Consider the following 19879-nt stretch of genomic DNA (forward strand, 5'->3'; position numbering starts at 1 on the left):
TTCATACATTCACATTCTCCCCCTTTTTTATGATGGCAATCATTATCAAGTGAATTCTTTTCGGCATCATCAAAACCTGCATGATTCACATTCTTCCCCTTTCTGATGATGACAATCATTGTCAAGTGAATTCTTTTCGGCATCACCAAAACCTGAAACCTGCATGATTCATAACAAGGACTCTGAACTTGATCCACAATTACCAACAAGGCTAAGTTGAGTCAGTTCTTTACACAACAACACCTACAACCACAAGTGATGTAGTAAACTGTCTATACTTGATTGGTGGAATTTCCATCAATATAGTGCCAATTCTGGGGAGATTCCTCCTCTTATTGCCAACTTTATAATCTTGAGTATTTTCTTTGATTGAGAAAAGGTGACAGGAAAAATCCCTCACACCCTTTCATAGTGCCAAGGCCTTTAGGCACTTGTCTCTTACAACAATTTAATTGGTTCAATACCCAAACAGCATAAATGTTGCCTTTTCTCAGCCAAAAAATTTGAAAACCGTTAACTTCTTCATAGATGCTATAGTAATTAATAAGTGATCCATTCTTCTCTGGACTTGGTTTGCTTGTTCCACTTTAGATGGGTTTAGGAACATTTGTTTATTACATTATTTGTAATAAACTACATATATATTTCTTCTGTGACTTAGATATTGAAGTTGATAAACATTCTAGGAGTTTATTTATTTTTTAGTGTACTACTATTTAACTCTGTTAAATATGTATTAATGAATAAATACTTTTTCACATAAATTTGAAAAGAACATTCATTGCTTGGATTCTTTTGTCGAATTTAGACATAGCAATGGGGCGGGGTAGGTACGGGTATTGTCTCCCCAATCCCTTACCCCGACTCCCCAACATATCCCCATACCCGTACCCGATACCCGACGGGTTAAAGTTTATTATCTCATCCTCGTACTCGTCGGGTACCCGTTGGGTATCGGGTATCCCCGATCTCGTTCCATACTGTGGAAGCAATGTCTTCCAAGGTTATTTTGATGATGTCAAAGAATCAAGAGTTAAGCAAAGTTTCAAGCAAAGATTCAAGAATCAAGTTCCAAGATTCAAGATTCAAGATTCAAGAATAATCAAGATCAAGATTCAGGACTCAAGATTCAAGAAACAAGGGAAGACTCAATCAAGATAAGTTCTAAAAAGTTTTTCAAAACATTGAGTAGCACAAGAAGTTTTCACAAAATCATTACCAAAGAGTTTTACTCTCTGGTAATCGATTACCAGAAGGTAGTAATTGATTACCAGTGTTTTAAAATGTTAAGATTTCAAATTTCAAGAGTTACAACTTGTGTTTAAACATTTTTAACTTGTGTAATCGATTACACAATGCTTGTAATCGATTACCAGTGTTTCTAAACATTTTAATTTTCAAAATTCAAAATGAAGAGTCACATCTATTGATGTGTAATCGATTACACCTTAATGGTAATCGATTACCAGTGACTGATTTTGAAAAATACATTTCCAAAAGTCACAATTCTTCAAGTGACTTGGTTCTGAAGATTTTTTCAAAAGTCACAACTTTTTTAAGTGACTGGTTTTGTTAAAGAAATTGCCAAGAGTCACAAGCTTTGACTTGAGTCATCAAAAGATTATAAATATGTGACCATGGCATGAATTTTAATAAGAGGTCAAGCATCTATCTTTCAATCTTCTCTCAACATCATTCAATATCTTTCAACTCTTTCTACAGAATTTTCTGATTCTTTTTTTCTTCATCTTTCTAAAAATTTTTGTTCAAACACTTTCTTTTCCAAGAAAAGTTCTTTGTTCAAAAACTTGTGTTATTAATCTTTTTCATTCTCTTCTCCCTTTGCCAAAAGAATAGAAGAACTAACCACCTGAATTCTTTTGTGTCTCTCTTCTCCCTTTGCCAAAAGAATGAAGGACTAACCGCCTGAATTCTTTTGTGTCTCTTCTCCCTTACAAAAGATTCAAAGGACTAACTGCCTGAGAATTCTTTTGATTCTTCCCTTCCCCTTAAACAAAAGATCTCAAAGGACTAACCGCCTGAGATATCTTTTGTTTCCCCTTTACAAAGATTCAAAGGACTAATCGCCTGAGAATTCTTTGTCCCAACACATTGGAGGGTACATCCTTTGTGGTACAAGTAAAGGGTACATCTACTTGGGGATTGTTATACTGAGAACAAGAGAAGGTACATCTCTTGTGGATCAGTTCAAGTGGATGGTACATCCACTTGGTTATTCAAAGAGAACAAGGGAGGGTACATCCCTTGTGGATCTTTGGCTTGTAAAGGATTTTACAAGGTTGAAAAGAAATCTCAAGAACCGCAGGTTGCTGGGGGACTGGATGTAGGCACGGTTTGTGGCCGAACCAGTATAAATCTTGTGTTTGTCTTCTTCTTCCCTACACTCTTTAATTTCCGCTATGCACTTTTAATTATCACTTTTACTTTTGGTTAAGTTTCTATTTCTGTTCTTTACTCTCTTAACTTTGTAGTAAAAGTCTAATAGAATCTAGTAACATTAAGAAGGATAGATTTTTAATTAGTCAAGACACGTTCATAATTAATTCAACCCCCCATTCTTAATTATTCCGAGGCCACTTGATCCAACACATACCCAATTCAAATAAGAAAAATAATTTTTTTTGTAAAAAAAATATTGAAAAATTGATTTTAGAAAAAATAAATTGATTGTTAAACATTTATTTTTAACCACTTATATATCTATAAATTTATTATAGCGCATGTGTCTACAAAAATTGTTAAGAAAATAATATTAAATTATGTAAAAATTCTAAAATAAAATTAACTAGTAATAAAAATTCTATGCCTTTTGATTAAATTATGCAAAAATTTTAAAGATTTTAAGTGGAGGGGTGGGTTCGGGTTCGGGGTCGGGACGGATCTAGTAATCTCATACCTATACCTGTACCCAACTTTTGATTATCGGGGAAAACCCGAACCCAAACCATACCTGGTCAACTCGGGTATTACCCATCAAAGTCAGGACGGATTCGAACGGGTACCCACGGGTACGGGTTTTCTTGCCATGTCTAGTCGAATTCATTGTTTGTCCCATCACCACTCTTATACACTCACTAGATCTGCACTTTTGTTCAAGTAAGTTTTGTTATTGTTTTTATATTTCATGTTTGTGTCTTTCTATTTTATACTATTGTTTTTTTATTCAAGTTAAGGAATAATGCATTGTGAGTGAACCTTAGTTTTCCATTTGAGATTCAATATAATGATTAATACAGACAGTTTGGATTAATCGTTGTATTGAATCTTGATTTGTCCGGTTGGATAGTTTGGGAAGAGCCATTTTTTATACATAATTCATACTTATAGGTTCAGTATGTCGTGTTAAATTTAATGACATTTTGGTTTAGTGCATATCACTTTGTTCTCTTGGTGCATACTTGATTGTGGTGAATTCATGTCACCGCTTTTATGCCGTGTACTTGGAGATCAATGCGAAAATGCTGCCCAAATTTCATCAAATTGAACAAAACATACTTAACTTGTACATATGAATCAAGTATAAAAAATGTCTTCCTGAATAGGATAGGGCCATACCTTTTATGAAAAAAGTGAGATCTTTATGCATATGGGATAACCTTATGAGTATCACAAAAGAGGAAACATGGATCAAAGTTAGATGAAAGCATCATGCATAAGTGACGAGTATGAGACTGGGGTTGAACAATTCTTGCAATTTGTTGAACGTAATGCACCAGTTATAGGTGGAAAATATCTCTGCCTTGTGTTAAATGTGGGAATAGGAGACGATAGTCAGTGAATGACATAAGATCACATCTTATATGTGAGAGGATCAATCTGAATTATATAAAATGGATATGGCATGTTGAATTTCTAGACATGCCAACAGTCTCTCACACTAAGCTAGTTGATGTAAACATCAGAGATCTTATAGAAGACATGATGTGAGATCTTGGAGAAGAGTGTTTTCAGCAAGCACATGCACTTTTTATGAGAAATTACAAAGTGATTCAAATAAGCCATTGTATCTGGGGTGCACAACCTTCCCACAGTTGCTAGCAATGTTAGCTTTGGTTAACTTGAAGGCGAGATTTGGGTGGAATGACAAAAGTTTCATTGAATCGCTTGTGTCATTGAAGAAAATGCTTCCTGAAGATATTATGTCATGTGGGTATGGAGTACTAGAAAATACATGCAAGCCTTAACGATTGCATATTATATAGAAATCAGATTATCGAAATGCACAAGTGCCCCACATGTGAGGTATCACGTTACAACGTGAAGGATGACAAATGTAATGATGATGCAACACAAACAACAACTGTCCAGCAAAGGTATGTTGATATCTTCCAATAATTTCAAGGTTTAAGCGATTGTTTGCTAATGAACATGATGTAAAAAACCTTACATGGCATGCAGATGGCAGAAATAGTGATGGATTGCTTTGACATTCGGTTGATTCTCCCCAATGGAAGACAATTGATCATTTGTATCCATATTTTGGGGAAGAGGTAAGAAACCTAAGGCTTGGTCTTGCTTCGAACAAAATGAATCCTTTTGGTAATTTAAGCACTAACCACAATTCATGGTCTGCTTTGTTGATGATTTACAACCTCCTTCCTTTGTTGTGCATGAAGCAAAAATACATTTATAATGTGTATGATGATAGTGGGTCCAAGACAGCTAGGAAATGATATTGATGTCTATCTCATTCCATTGATTGACAACTTGAGAAAATTATGGATGAATGGGGTTAATGTGTTAGATGGGAATCTCTACTAGACCTTCAGGTTGCGTGTAATGGTATTTTGTACCATTAATGACTTTCCAGCATGTGGGAATATGAGTGGATATAGTGTAAAAGGACATCACACATGTCTTATCCCTAAGAAACAAACAAGCTACATTCAACTAAAACATGGAAAGAAGACAGTATATACTAGGCATCGAAGATTTCTCTAACCTTACCACTTGTATCGACAATTGAAAAAAGCTTTTAATGAAAGCCTGGAGAATCAAAGTATGTTGAAACCCTTAGTTGGAAACCAAGTTTTTGATCGAGTTAAGGACAACATAACTATCTTTGGGAAGACAAAAAAGAAGGATGCATTTGAGCATAACATTTGGAAGAAAATTTTGATATTCTTTGATCTCCCTTACTGGTCCAATCTACATGTATGACATTCTATAGACATACAAATCGAATGGAAGCATGAAGGAAGAAGAGCAGAAGAAGATAAAGAAGAAAAGAATTTGGAAAATAGCTTTTAATGAATTATTGCCACTTACTGGTTTGGTTATTGGTACAACTTTTATACATAAAGGAAGTTAGTTACAATCCTAACTAACTACTAACAACCATAACTAGAAGTCAGTTACAAGACAATTTAACTACTAACAACCGTAACCTACTACCAACTACTAACATAACTAATAGCACTTAAGGAATTAATGAAGCATGTTAAGATGTTTAGGGTTTTTTTATATATGGTGCTCTATTTGGATTTGTAAGGCACTTAGTTTTGTTGTAAGGGTTTGGAGGGTGTCCTTCATGGTTTTGGGGTTTTGGTGAAGGGAACAAGTTATTGTGTGTGATTAGTAATGAAATATTTTGGTGGGATTAGTAACACACACATTCATATATAGGATTAGTAGTTTTGGTGGTGATTCCTATGGGTTTGGTACTGTGGATGACTTTTTGAAATACACCTAGACTTAATTTCTTTCTCAAAATTAATGCTTTCAAAAATTAGGCCAAGAAAATAGAAAATGAAAAAAAAATTAAAAATTGTTGTCATTAGTAATGATTCTGGAGGCGAATTTGAAAATTATCTTTTTGAGGAATTGGGTGAGAAACATGAATGGTATTGACCATAATTTCTCTAACTCAAAAATCCTTGAACAAAATGTGTGACAATACAAGTGCTATAAACACATTTATAAATTTCATAACCCCTCACAGTTACACCTTTTTGGTATAAACTATTTGTTGCACAAACCACTTTTGCCTCTTTTCTAAACAAGACAAAGCATGTCTCTTTATGTGAAGAATGTGCCAAAACATTTAATGCACCAATCAGAATTGGGGGAAAATATTTCTCAATGGTTATGTCTTCGCTAAAAATAAAGAGAAGAATCAAAGGAAAAACATAAGGGAGAACCTTTGACGAATTTGCTTTGATCTTTTTAAGTAAAAAACCCTCAGATTTTTTGGACACTACATAAACTTAAACTTTCATATTATTTATTATTGCAAAGCATTTGTGTTTGTTCTTAATTAAGTTTGTATATCTCTTTTGTCGAGAGTTTTCTTTGTAAACATCTAAACATTTGTGGTTTGTGATAGCTTGGTGGGTTTAGTGTCAAAGATTACTTGGAATAAGTAATCTTGGGATGATGCCAAGATACTTGGATGCGGGTTTGGTTAGTAGAAATTCTTTTGAAGGAAGGGAATGGATGAATTCTCAAGGTTGAAGGTCAACAAGTATAAAAATGGTTGACTCTTTCTCTTTCCCTTATCATTGTTCACGTTTTCCTTACCGGACACTATATGTGTTTTGCAATTATATATCTTTCTGAAAAAGTTTTAAAGTATACTAATAAACTAAAAGGGGTCATAAAAAAAAGGTGAAAATTACTTAAAAAGTGAGTCATGCCATCAATTGGAGAATTGAAAAATTTGATATCATATTTTTTTTAGTTGCTCCTAGGATCTCATATTGCACAATTTTTTTCATGTTTATGACCTTCTTATGTTCAAACATTAGTTGGATTCTATACTTTTTATATAGGTGAATATAATGAAACAAGTTTCATATTTTAGATCAATAAAAAAATGTCTAAAATCATCTTGGAGCAAAATAAAATAAAACAATTATATTTTGGAAGAACACTATTAGTTGAGTTCCATGGCCTTTTATGTTCAAATATTAGTTGAGTTCTATAGATTTCATATATGTTAATCTAATGGAACAAGTTTTATGTTTTAAATCAATATAAAGTTCAAAATTATGTCTAAAAATAAAATTCTATTATAGAAGAATAATATTAACTCAAAATTGAGAGTTAAAGGAACAAAATGCAACTTTCAAAACATAAAAGATAAAAGCAATTTTTTGTAAAAAAAAATGAAACACCAAAATGTGTTTCAGCCTTTATTTTAAGTGAATCATTGTAAATCACATTTTAAAGATAATGTGTTTTTTTTATAAGATTGGCAATATAAATTTTCAATATTTTCTTAATTAATCATTGAAAAATTAAACATATAGATCATAGTTATTTAAAGTAGTTTTTATTAGAAAATTTCTCTTGAATTAGCTGCAATCACGCGCCACAAATAAAATTAGTCTTTCACCCACTAAATTAAGAAATATTCATGATGTCTGACCCAGAATAAAAAACTTATTAGAAAATTAATTGTTCAATAAAAACACTCATTATTTTAATTAAAGAATGAAAAAGAGTCACAAAATTACTTTTTATTTTATGTTTATATTTAACAATTTATCTTATTACACTAACATACATTTGCATTTTTAGTTTTAAAAAAAGTGTTTTACAAATTACTTATTTTAAAAATAATATTATTTATATTTTTAATATTTACTTTATTATAAATATTATTTAATCAACATCATGATTAGAATTTACTGTCCAATAATATTAAATAATATATTAATTCAATATATGATGTATTCAAATTGTAATGGATAAAAACTAATACATAAATTATTATATTATATACTTATATATTTATCAATTTTTAATAATATATTGCTATATATTTAAATTTTACAAATTTTTTATCAAATAATTTCCTAAAATTAATAAAAATAGTATATTTTAATGTAATAAAATATATTTTAAATTTATTAAATTTAGTGAATAGATGATGTTTAGTAAAAATCATAGTTAATATATATTAAATATTATAATTAAAATTTATTTCCCAATAGTTTTTAATATTGTTTTTATCGAATTCATTAAATGTAATTTTTTGACTGAACTTATTTATTAAATTATAATATATAGTCAAATTAGTAACTATAGGAAGTAAGAGATAAATTTCTATATGTGTTAATATTTATCAATTTATTAATTTTATATAATATAAATTTATGTTTTTGTATTGAGATATTTTTAGAAACAAATTATTTTATACAAAGATAAAGATAAAAAAAATTAAATTATTAAAAATAAATTATATTTATTAAATTTAATGAATTTATTTTATTCAATAAATAATATAATGAAAAATGACTATCCAATAACATTAAATACTGCATTTTTTTTCAACATAAAATGTGGTCAAATTAATAAGTATAGAAATTAGAAGATAAATATTTTCAACATAATATGTAGTCAAATTAATATTATATTAATATATATTTAAGTTTTTATATTTTAAAATATTTTATAAAATATTTCTTTTAAAGAAATTTTTTTTATAATTGATAATTTATTGATTAATGCAATTTTATTTTATTTTTTGCATTTCTTTGTCTAGTTTACAAGTATTTTTTTGTCAAATTGCACAATATTTCTTACTTAATTATGAATGAAATTACTTGAGTTTGTTATTGTAAAAAAAAAATACATTTATTACTGGAAATTTTTTATAATCACCTTAATTAATGTACTTGATAATTAACTGATTAATGCAATTACATATATTTTTACACTGGAAATATTTGTAAAAGAGGAGTAATTTCCATATATAAATAATTTATGCAGAAAATTGAAATCAATCAACTCCAATTATTCAGTATTCATATATTAATTCAAATGAATAAAATTAACGAATTCATTCATGAAAAGTCGAATAAATATTTATATATTAAATACTTTTTAATTTATAAATTTTTATAATTTGAAGAAAAAAATAATAACTCTTGAGTGATCATACATAGAAAATAATATTAATGTAGTTAATTAAATAAAATAAATATTTTAGTAGTTTAATGTTTTGTCCACGAATAATGAATATGAGTTCGTATCAAAATTGTTTATCTTCAAAAATAAAAAAAACTAAATTTCTTAATTTAGAAATAGGATAATCAAATATGGAATTATAGAGGGATTAAAATTACAATTTAATCAAATATTTTTTACAATTTAAATTTTTTAAAGCTACGAAGAGATATGACTCTAGCAACAAAACTTTATTTATTTTATAATAAGTAAGAAAAATATTTGTGAATTTAAAAAGTAATTTGTAACTTTGACGGATGATTTAGTTATTCAGAAAACAAATGTATTTCCTTTCCTTTTTCTTTCCTTCTACATTTTTGTCCCATTTTTTGTATATTTTTCTCAGTTTGCACACTCATTTTTATTATTCATCTCGCACTAAATAGCATTTCTAATGAGCATATTTAAATATCTTAATTGACTAATTTTTTACAAATAACTTGCAAATAAATAAAAATTGTAAAATTGTAATAAATAGCAAAATCAATTTTTAGTGCATATTCGAAAAAGAGATATACAATGAGTCACATACACTATATAAACCTAAGAATACAGCAGATATAGAGTACCACAAGCTACATACATACATAGACAAGAATATGGCTCGCTCACTTGTCTCAATGATTTCGCTGAATGTGATCCTTGCACTAGCAGCCATGGTCATTGTTCTATTTTCTCTTGATATTTACACAAATAAACTTCAAAACAGAGATTTATAATTTATGTTCTGTTTATTTTAATGAAATTTTGTATTGTTCATAATAATTTTTATGCACCCACATACAATGCAGGTGTTAGCAGCAAACTGCCGCCCACTTGTTATGGAGCATGCGCTGAATTTCCTGAATGTACTACCCACTGCAAAATTTTAGGCTTAATGACAGGGAAATGCCTTCAAGATTTCTGCTGTTGCTTTGGTTAAGAATTTTTCTTGATATGATTGTAAACAAACAATGTATTTTCTTGAATGATTATTAGTTTCATTGCTGGAAATAAAAAGCATTATGAGAATTAGTTGAGGTTCATCTATTTTTCTATTTTATGTCAAGTAATATATTAAGTTAATTAGTTTATGAAATTATAAGTATATTTTTTAAATCACTATGGCTTTTTAATTAAAAAATGAAGTTATTTTTTAAAATTTAAACTAATATGAATAAGTCTTTAAAATAATATATTAGAAACTATTTTAAATTTTTTTAGCTAGAGACGGCGGAAATTTGCAACAAAATTCGTAATTACTAATGGGTTGTGGCATTGCAAAAGGAACTATATTTTCTTTTATTTTCTTTTATTTTAATTATCTTGTATTATCAAAATGGCTCAAGCTAATCCAATTTGATTCACAACAACAAATTACAATCATCTCTCCTTTACACTTAGTTACTTTCTATATTTTATCCTGTTATATCCTAATTTTGTCACCCCCAAAAACAAGAGAGAATGAAAGAAAAAATATAAAAAGAAAAAAAGAAAACAAAAAAGAAAGAGAAAAAAAACAAAAAAGAGAAAAGGAAGACAAAAAAAAAAAGCGTAAAAAAAGAGGAAAATAAAAGAACTAAAAAAAGAAGAATACAAAAATAAAAATAGATTGTGTGACCTATTGGACTCTCAAGGAGAGTCCATTAGGTAAAAAAGAAGGAACAAAGTGCATAAAAAAGGAAAGAAGAAAAATGTATGCATTAATGACACAAAGTGGCACAGATCCCCTCCCATTCCTTCTTCTTCTTCTTCTTCTTCTTCTTCTTCTTCTTCTTTAGTCTATAACTTTGTCGTTTGTCTCATTGGTGAGTTCCATGGTCACCGACAAGATCTGTACATGATGATATCGTCATTTTTTCTTGATGCTTTATGTTGTTTCATTTCGCATTCCATCATCCTTTTATTCTTTTCCTCTTTTTCTTCATTCTTTTTCTGTTTTCCAGTGATGTCTTGAGCGTCGCCATTGCGGTGCCACCGTTGTCCTCGTGGCGGCCTTATGCAACTGGGCCATGTACCAATGGCGCTGGGGATGCGCAACACCCTTCGTGGAGGTGCTCCTCCTTCCCCGCCATTTGGAGACTAGAACACCTAGTGTTTTCCAACCCTATTATCTAATTAAAGGTTGGGTTGGGTTTCCCTGACCCAGTTTCAACCCTAGCCCCCCCCAAAAAAAAAACATTGTTGTTTACACATTCCTTTTAACATATACACATCCTTTTCTTTTGGGTTTAGCTTGTTTCTTTTAAGTCTGAAATAATATAAAAATCGTTATGTACATTCCATTTGTTTAACATATACACCTTCTTTTTTTTTGGACCTAACACATTTCTTTTTTTTAAGTCTGAAATAAAATAAAACTGTTATATACACCCCCATTTTTTAATACATGCACCCTTTTCATTTTGGGTCTAGCCCATTTTTTCGATATCTCAAATAAAATAAATAGTGATGGTTACACCCTTTCTTTTATATATGCATCCCTACAACTTAGGTTGGTGGTCAAACCTGCCATTGCCATGTCAACACTCCGTTAGTATTGACTACGTCAAAGTCTACCCTTTGACTTTGACAAAAAAAAAAAAAGACAAAAGAGAAACAAAAAAAAGTAAAGTAAAAATAATTATAAATATTAGTGGATAGCTCTTTATTTTATTTTATTTTTTTATTGTTTTTATAGTTTATTTTATTCTTCAATGTGATGTTATTTTTATCATTGCCGAGTTAGTTAGTTTAGTTAATAATGTATTGTAAATATCTCATTATTCATCTTATTTCTCTCATGTTTTAATTTCGCATCATTAATTACTAAGTGTATTTCTATTCCCATACTATTTATTTGATTTTGTAAGTCAATTATTTATTTATTTTTGTAAATCCACATTAGTATTTTTTTTAGTACATGCTTATGTTCCGTGCACTCTATGTTGGGTCTCCAACTTGCTTGTGGTGTTTCAATAACATATGAGTAAATTTTGTAAATGTCATGCTAGGTCTCCCCCTTACTGAGTTTATAACGTTTACCACAAAACCAAGGTAAAATTCTTGAATAAATGATCACTCAATTCCCCTTTTTTCACGTTCCACGCATTCCATGTTAGATCTTTGATTTGTTTGGCGGTGTTTCAATAAAGTGTGAATAAATTTTGTGAATGTCATGCTGAGTCTCTAACTTACTTGACTTCACAAAGTTTACTACAAAATCAAAATCTTAATAAAATAAAATAAAATAAATAAAATCAACCTAATACACAAGCTTTTTTCTACAAAAAAAACTACATAAGTCTCTCATTGTACCTAAGGATACATAAGAGCAAGGACAAACACTTCGTCAACCAAAAAAGTAAAAAAAAAATCTAAAATAAAAACATAAATTTCTTCTTTTTTCTAAAACACTTTTTTCTTTTTTTCCTAAATAAAAAATATAAAAAACATAATTCATGTTCTTGAGGGAAGAAAATAATAAAAAAGTAATTTTATTGTTTAGTACGCTCAAATAAAGACTGTTGTCTTCATGACGAGCATGTTAGGTGTTAATATTTTTTCCGTACGTAGATGATTCCTAAATCTTTTTTTTTTCTCAAATTATAGATCATTCCTTATTTTTTTTAGTTTTTTCATATTTTTTTCTTAAATAAACATTAATGACAATTCTCCAAATTTTTCTATTTTAAAAAAAAATATTTAATTTTATATTGTCGTCCTATCGTGATACATCCTATATAAAACTCCCTTAGTATTTACTTTTTTTTTTAAAACTAACACTTTTGTTAATTCCATTTACTTCATGTGTCATGTGATGTGACCTGTGATTTTTAACTTTTTTTTTCCTAGACAACCTCATCTCCAATCTTGGCTACATTCTCTACGGAGACATTCATCTACTGTGGTTGCAATACACACCAACAAACAAGCTTTGAATGACAATAAGCTTTATTCTTGGTCAATATAAAAAATAAAAAAATCAAACTATCCATATGAATTATAACGAACATAACGTTTCTTTTCAATATAAGGACAATTAGATAGATGGATAGCAAAAAAAAATATCACCACTTCCTTGCATCAACCTTATCCTTTGAACCTCCCCCACCATCGAGAAAACCAGAAAACCGAAAAAATTGAAACAAAGCTGGCAGAAAGTGAGTCCTTCGTGGCCGTTCACTATAAATCATGAAGGAGTTGTGGTGCGGATGGTGAAGGGGAGGCCGAGGATGATGTCAATGAGATCAGATCTGGTAGTGGAAGTGTTATATTCCACGATGGAGGGGGGTGGTGATTGTTGATTTAGATAGATCATAGTAATTGAATTAATTACAATTTTTATATATGTACTTATTTTGTTTTACAACAAATTTACAGTAAATAATAAAGTATAGTATTATATATATATATCAACAATTATATTATTGACTTGATATTAAATATATAATAAATTCATAAACAATGCACACCTGTTTACGCTGGAATTTGGTAAACAACCGCTAGTCTAAGTTAATTGCTTGCGAGATCAACTAGTGAATCTCAGGAGCATGCCATTTGTGTGTTTGCATTAAACGTAAAGCTTTTGATGTTCATCGTTGCAACGAACATTCATTGGTTTTGAGGTTTGCAGAAAGTAAAAATTCTTTGAAAGAATCGAAATGCTGGAAGTAACTTGACAAGGGAAAGGTAAATTACAGAATTTAAAGGATCAACAAGTTCATTCGATCGAATGAACCATTTAAAAGACAGGAATTATATAAAATGAAACGTAAATTGCATTGCATTCGAAATGTAAAGTTTACAGGAACTTAAAATGGTTCACAAACATACATTCTCCTTGCGTACTCGTTTCTCTCTGCGCTGGGTACTTTGAGTGTATAAGGATTTGTATAAATGATTTGCGACCTCGAAATCTGACTAAAAACTGCTATATATAGACATTCGAAAATAAACTGCCCTAACGGTCGAACACTATCCTAATGCCAAGTGTCCTGCTACGTATACCTTACATGCACATAACTGCTCCTTAGAACGGTTATCCACATTGCTCAAAGTCGAACTGATTTTGTGAAGTTTTGTTAGGAATTGTGCTAAGTCCAGAAATCTTGCTGCCTTGACTTCGACTCGACCATACACCAGCTCGAATCGCCCAATGGTTCGAAGCCCTCCTTCTTGTCTTAGCCTTATACTTCGTAAATACTTCCTTGAACCTGTGAATCCCTTTCAATAGACTCTTCTTTCTTTTTGATTCGAACAGTATCCAACAAAATTCGTATTTAGAGCATATTTTTAGCTCATCAAAAAATATGGGCTAACAAATTGCCCCCAAAAAATGTCTGCTTCGATTCGAGATCGAAGGAAGATGAGAAGTTGACATTTTTTCTCTTCTTCTAACAGTTTCCCTGGAACGGCGACACGATGACACGTTTACTGGTAACCGTCGCCTCGATCTCCCACTACCCATCATTAATTCCACCTTTCTAGGCAGAGTGGGACACGTGTCACGCTGGGGAGTCAAAAGGGAAATCTGATGTGATTGATTTTTGACCATTGATTATTATTATATTGTTTTTCCCCTTTTAAAAACGAAAACTCCATAAACAGTGCCATAAACTCCAGACAAAAAACCCTTCAGCTTCTCTGCTTAAAAAACCTTTCTTCTTCTTTGCTTCCGAGACCCTTCTTCTTCTAATTCGTATCCATTATCTCCGGCGAAGCTTTCTTATTTTCAGATAACTATTATTCCTTTCTTCATCAACCTCACCGTATCCCTGAACTTTGCCACTGTTCTTTGCGAATCCAAGTTCTTACTTACTGATTCCAACCCCAACAGCTACCAAACCCTTCACGAGAAAATCATCCCTTTTCAAATTTCTTACAATGTCGCAAGGACAAGCAGTTCCGTTTGCTGGGAAATGGCACCATTTTACAGTTAGGACTGATGGAGAAAAGGTGGTTCCAGAACCACATGGTGACGCCGAACACACAGAAACCTGGGAATCGGAGGTGATGATCCCTTTCGCAGTGGAAAGAACAGTTTACGCTTTCGGTGGACCCCTGCCAGACCAAGCATCACTTTCGAGTAAAATGAACAAAGTATTTCCCTGCTACCCAACTTGCGAACCTAGGATTTTTTATAGTGAGCCTTACAACTTTAATTGTTTAAGCAAACCCCACAAACTCTTTCGATCCGCCCCGTCAATAGCCCATAGGGATTACCTACCTTGGCTTGATCGAGTCGAACAAGCGTATGAGGATTTCTGGAAGACATATGGCATCTTTGATTTGATACAATTCTCTCGATCTGGTCCTGAATATCGACCAGAAATGCTGATAGCAGCTATGCACTTTTTCGAGTCTTCTACCAACACCTTTCAATTTAAATGTGGTATGATGACCCCCACTCTCTTAGATGTAGCCGCCCTCACAGGCCTTAGGCCTAGCGGAGAAACTTATGACCCCACTAATTCTAGTGACAATATCAAGCTAGTATATAAGGAGAATACCTTTTCCAAATATATAGCTGAACACAAAGGACCCGTCGAAGAGGAGGTTTCTGATGAAGAGCACGTAGCCTTCTTAACCCTGTGGCTATCCCACTATGTCTTCTGCACGAAATCCTTGCAAGTAGCCAAAAGATTTATTCCAATGGCATTACAAATTCATGAAGGTCAGAACTTTGGATTTGGACGCCTCTTGTTAGCAGTGCTATACGAATCGCTTGGTGAGGCATGCGATGATCTGAAGAAATCGAAGGATGGGTCTTCCTTCTTAGTGTCCGGGCCTATGTGGCTTCTCCAATTGTGGCTTAATGTCACTTTCGAACAAGAAATGGGATTAATAATCCCACAAGATTATGCTGAAGAAGTTGCAAATCGCTCGATCGAAGGCCAGAGAGCACTTCAATTAACACCCAAGACCTTAGATCAAAACTCACAAAAGCTGTTCCTAAAGTACATGAGGATTTTTCTGAGCTTTGACAAGTTTCTTCCCCAACATGCTCCATTCATTAGTCGAGAGGTTGGCCCGGCCTGGTTCACTGACTATTTTCCTGCTGTCGATCCGGACAATGAAGAAGAAGTGAACGAAATATGGTCATTTTACTTGAATCCACAGATCCTGTCTTGTCGTACAGGTGTTCAATCGAACTATTTAGGCCTGGTTGGATACCAGCCTAATTTGGTTTCAAGACAATTTGGCCTCTCGCAAATCCGTCCTAAAAGCTTGTTCGAAGATCCTCGAGACGTCATAAGAGGGGCCAATCTTTCGGAAAAGACTTTCAAGAAGTTTTTGAAGATTTCTCTTGATGAAAACTATAACCTGCATCCTTTTGAGTTCAACCATTCCCACTTCTGCACCATGGGGTTTGTTACCTGGTGGGAGAAATATTATTCGACCCGTTCAGTTGGAGACACTACTATCATGATCTCCAGACTTGAGAGTGGTTTTACACAACCAACGGTCGAGAATATCCGCTCAAACCTTCAAGCTCGAGGTATTAAATTACTTTTGACTTTCTAAATTGCTATGTATTTTTTCCTTTTCTAATATTCTTACTTTCAGGCAAAACAATCATGATGAAGAAAAGTGCTGAAACGTCTCGAGCTGATGTGAGACCCAAGAAACCCACTGGGGTGAAGATCCAAGAAGGGAAACAAGAAGAGAAGGTAACTCTTCTGAACTTATCTTTTACTCTTAACGTCTTGCCTCATATTTTCTTTATTTTTTCAGAGTCAAAAGAAAGATGATAGCATTGATACTACCACGACTTCAAAACGCTCGAAGCATGCGGTCGTCGAATTAGACGAAGAGAAAGATGCAAGTTTTATTTCTAATGTCAATATTATAGCTTTCTTTCAAGTCTATATTCTGACAATTCTTTACCCTCGTAATGCAGGAAGAAGAGGAAAGACCTCTTATAAGAAAAAGAAAGTTACCTGCGACTTCGACCAAGTCTGCTGAACAAACAGAGGCAGGCAATTCCCAGGCTCAAATGCCTAAGAAGAAAAAGAAAGTGAAGCAGGTCGAGCCTGAACCTTCTGTGGCTGTTGAGGGCGGTGAGCCAATCAAGAAGAAAAAGAAAAAGACCAAGCCTTCAAAAGAACAAGGTGACAATCAACCTGTTGACGTCCAACCACCTTCGACCGATATTGACGGCACTGAAGTAGAGGCTACTCCTTCTATTGCTGAGATGGGCAACCCTGTCGATCAACCGGACTCACCACAAGAACAACCTGCCGTCGAGGTATCATCCTCTTAATGTGTTTTAAATCATAGCTTATACGAAACTATTTGTTAACCTTTTTCCATGATAATTCGAATCAGGTACAACAAAATGTTTCTGTAGAAGAAATACCCTCACATGCTCGAACATCTCCCGCTCCTGAGACGGATGCAGTGAATGTTGAGGAACAGGGTGAAGGTCAAGGCATTGGATCCAGCAGTCCTCATGGATCGAGTCAGAAAAGTTCATCCGAAGAAAACTTTTCCGATGAAGAGGCCATAAAAGAGGCTGAAGCTGGAGGTTCGGACATTTACCAGGCGTCTTCAACATCTAAGCTTTCCGCTAGCATAGGGATCGCAGAAGATACATTCATTCAAATGCAAGACGAAGACCCTGCTGCAGCCCTTCGACTCCTGCTGAACACAAGTCAAGCCAACACCTCAAGTGAAAAGATTCCTGGTGCTTCGTCCTCATCTGATGCCGAAATAAACTCTTCAGTACGCCAAGATTCTCTGCTCTTGAAGTTATCCATGGAATACGCACGGGAAGATGTGCTTAAATCCATTGAAGAGAACCCCTCTGCTGCCTTTGGGCACCTGAACTTTTTGAAGAAATTGCACAACCCCCTTACCTCTGATGAGATTCTAGGCAAAGTTATCCAAATCGAGGCCATCATTGACCAATTTGCAAGTACTGTGCAGAAAAAACGCGAAAATGGCGCCAGACTGGATGCCCAGAAACAGGCACATATCCTTCTGCTCGAGAAAGCCCGAGCTGCTCAACATGAAGTCGAACGTCTCACCAAAGAGGCGAAAGAAGGATCTTCTGAGATCAAAGCCTGTGATGATAACATCTCCTCCTGGGAGGCAACTATTACGAATTTGCTGTCTCAGGTCGATGATCTAAGGCAGAAAATTATAACAGAGCAGGCCAAACGCAAAGAACTCCAGGAGAAGGCCGCTAACTCGATTCAGAAACTGGTTGCTGAAAAAGGGAGGGAAGGCCTGAAGGCCTTTAGCGCATCTCAAGCTGTAGCAGATGAGGCAAGGGTTATGGAGAGTGCTGACCAGGTCTTAACTAAAGAGATGACCACCTTGAAAAAGCTGTATGAGGATTTGGTCATGACTTAGTAGAACTTATGATTTCTTTATTTCGAATTCTGTATTTCGATTCTACTTTTCGATGTAATATTGACACATATCCTTCTGTGGCAATTTACTGTTATCGCCATTTTTATGTTTCCCGTATTTCTCTTATTCTATGCTTATTTTAACTTCGAGCAGTGTTGGTTTATATTTTTTCAAATACTTACCATTTATGCTCAAAGTACGTTTTTGAGGGGTTAGCTCCTCTAACTCATAAGCACCATTCGAATAGATCTGAATTATTTTAAACGGTCCTTCCCAATTTGGGGACCATTTGCCCAAGGCTCGATCCTTACTATCTATGGGCAAGATAACCTTCCAAACTAAATCTCCAACATTAAAAGTTTTTGACTTCACTTTCTTATTATAAGCTTTAGCAACTCTTTCTTTTTGTTTAGTCAAAACTTCCAATGCTCTTAATCTCTCCTCATCTAAATCAACTAACTCATCTGACATCATTTTCCAATAATGGTCGATTGGAATGTCCATTTGTTTTTGTACCCTGGCTGATTGCAAATGTATTTCGACCGGAAGTACAACATCATGCCCATAAGTCAGTCGAAATGGGGTAGTATTAGTTGATTCCTTAGGAGAATTTCTACATGCCCATAGAACTTGATCTAACGTTTTATTCCAATTTCTTGGCTTTAGGGCAATGTGTTTTTTAATCAAGTTAATTACAATCTTATTGGCTGCTTCGACCTGACCATTTGCTTGCGCGTAATATGGTGTTGAGGTTAATAATCGAAAGCCAGTTTTTTGGGCAAATTCTTGCATTTTCCGTCCAGTAAAAACTGAACCTTGATCAGTGGTAATTGTTTCAGGAATACCATACCTATAAATAATATGATTTTGAATGAAACTAATTACTGCTTCCTGATCAACATTTGGCAAAGGGACTGCTTCGATCCATTTTGTAAAGTAATCGATACCAACTATAATATAACGCTGGTTCTTAGAAGAAGCGGGCTTGATTTCACCAATTAAGTCCAAAGCCCATCCTCTGAAAGGCCAAGGTTTGATTATGGAGTGTAACTCACTAGCAGGTACATGCTGTATCCCTGCATGCTTTTGGCATTCCTGACAGCCTTTAGCAAATTCTATGCAGTCTTTTAACATCGAAGGCCAATACAAACCTTGTCGAAATAAAAGCCATTTCATTTTATGGCCTGCTTGATGTGATCCACAAGCCCCACTGTGAACATGGGAAACTGCTAAGTATGCTATTCACTTAGACATTTTAACAACACTCCTTCTGCAGTCTTTTTAAACAAATCATTTCCCATAACCACGTAATTTAAAGCCCTATATTTGACCTTTCGAGCCACATTGCCTATTGGATTTTCCAAATATTCAACAATGGACTTTCTCCAATCATTATCTAACATATTGTCAATGGCCAAAATTTGAATTTTTCCCTGGAGATCATCCATGCTTTCATCTTCATTATTTTGTGGTATACTTGCCCCCACAAGTTTTGGCATTGGCAATTTAGTGCTTAATGGCTCTGGTAATACCAGTTTATCTTTTATTTTGATCAACTGAGTTAATTTTTCCTTCGACATTTTATACC

General features: G+C 33.2%; 2 protein-coding genes across 2 annotated transcripts; one reads left to right on the top strand and one right to left on the bottom strand.

The window, feature by feature from the left end:
• Positions 1–14817: 14817 nt before the first annotated feature.
• LOC114391470 lies at positions 14818–18330 on the top strand. Its single transcript, XM_028352481.1, has 5 exons — positions 14818–16432; positions 16501–16604; positions 16669–16755; positions 16835–17182; positions 17263–18330. Exons 1-5 carry the CDS (start codon positions 14818–14820, stop codon positions 18289–18291), a joined length of 3183 nt encoding a protein of 1060 aa, XP_028208282.1. The 3' UTR covers positions 18292–18330.
• Positions 18331–18414: 84 nt separating this feature from the next.
• LOC114391471 (protein NYNRIN-like) lies at positions 18415–19425 on the bottom strand. Its single transcript, XM_028352482.1, has one exon. The coding sequence runs from the start codon at positions 19423–19425 to the stop codon at positions 18415–18417; it is 1011 nt and encodes a 336-aa protein (XP_028208283.1).
• Between the last annotated feature and the right edge of the window lie 454 nt (positions 19426–19879).

This window comes from Glycine soja, chromosome 17 (genome assembly GCF_004193775.1).
Source record: "Glycine soja cultivar W05 chromosome 17, ASM419377v2, whole genome shotgun sequence".
NCBI lineage: Eukaryota > Viridiplantae > Streptophyta > Magnoliopsida > Fabales > Fabaceae > Glycine > Glycine soja.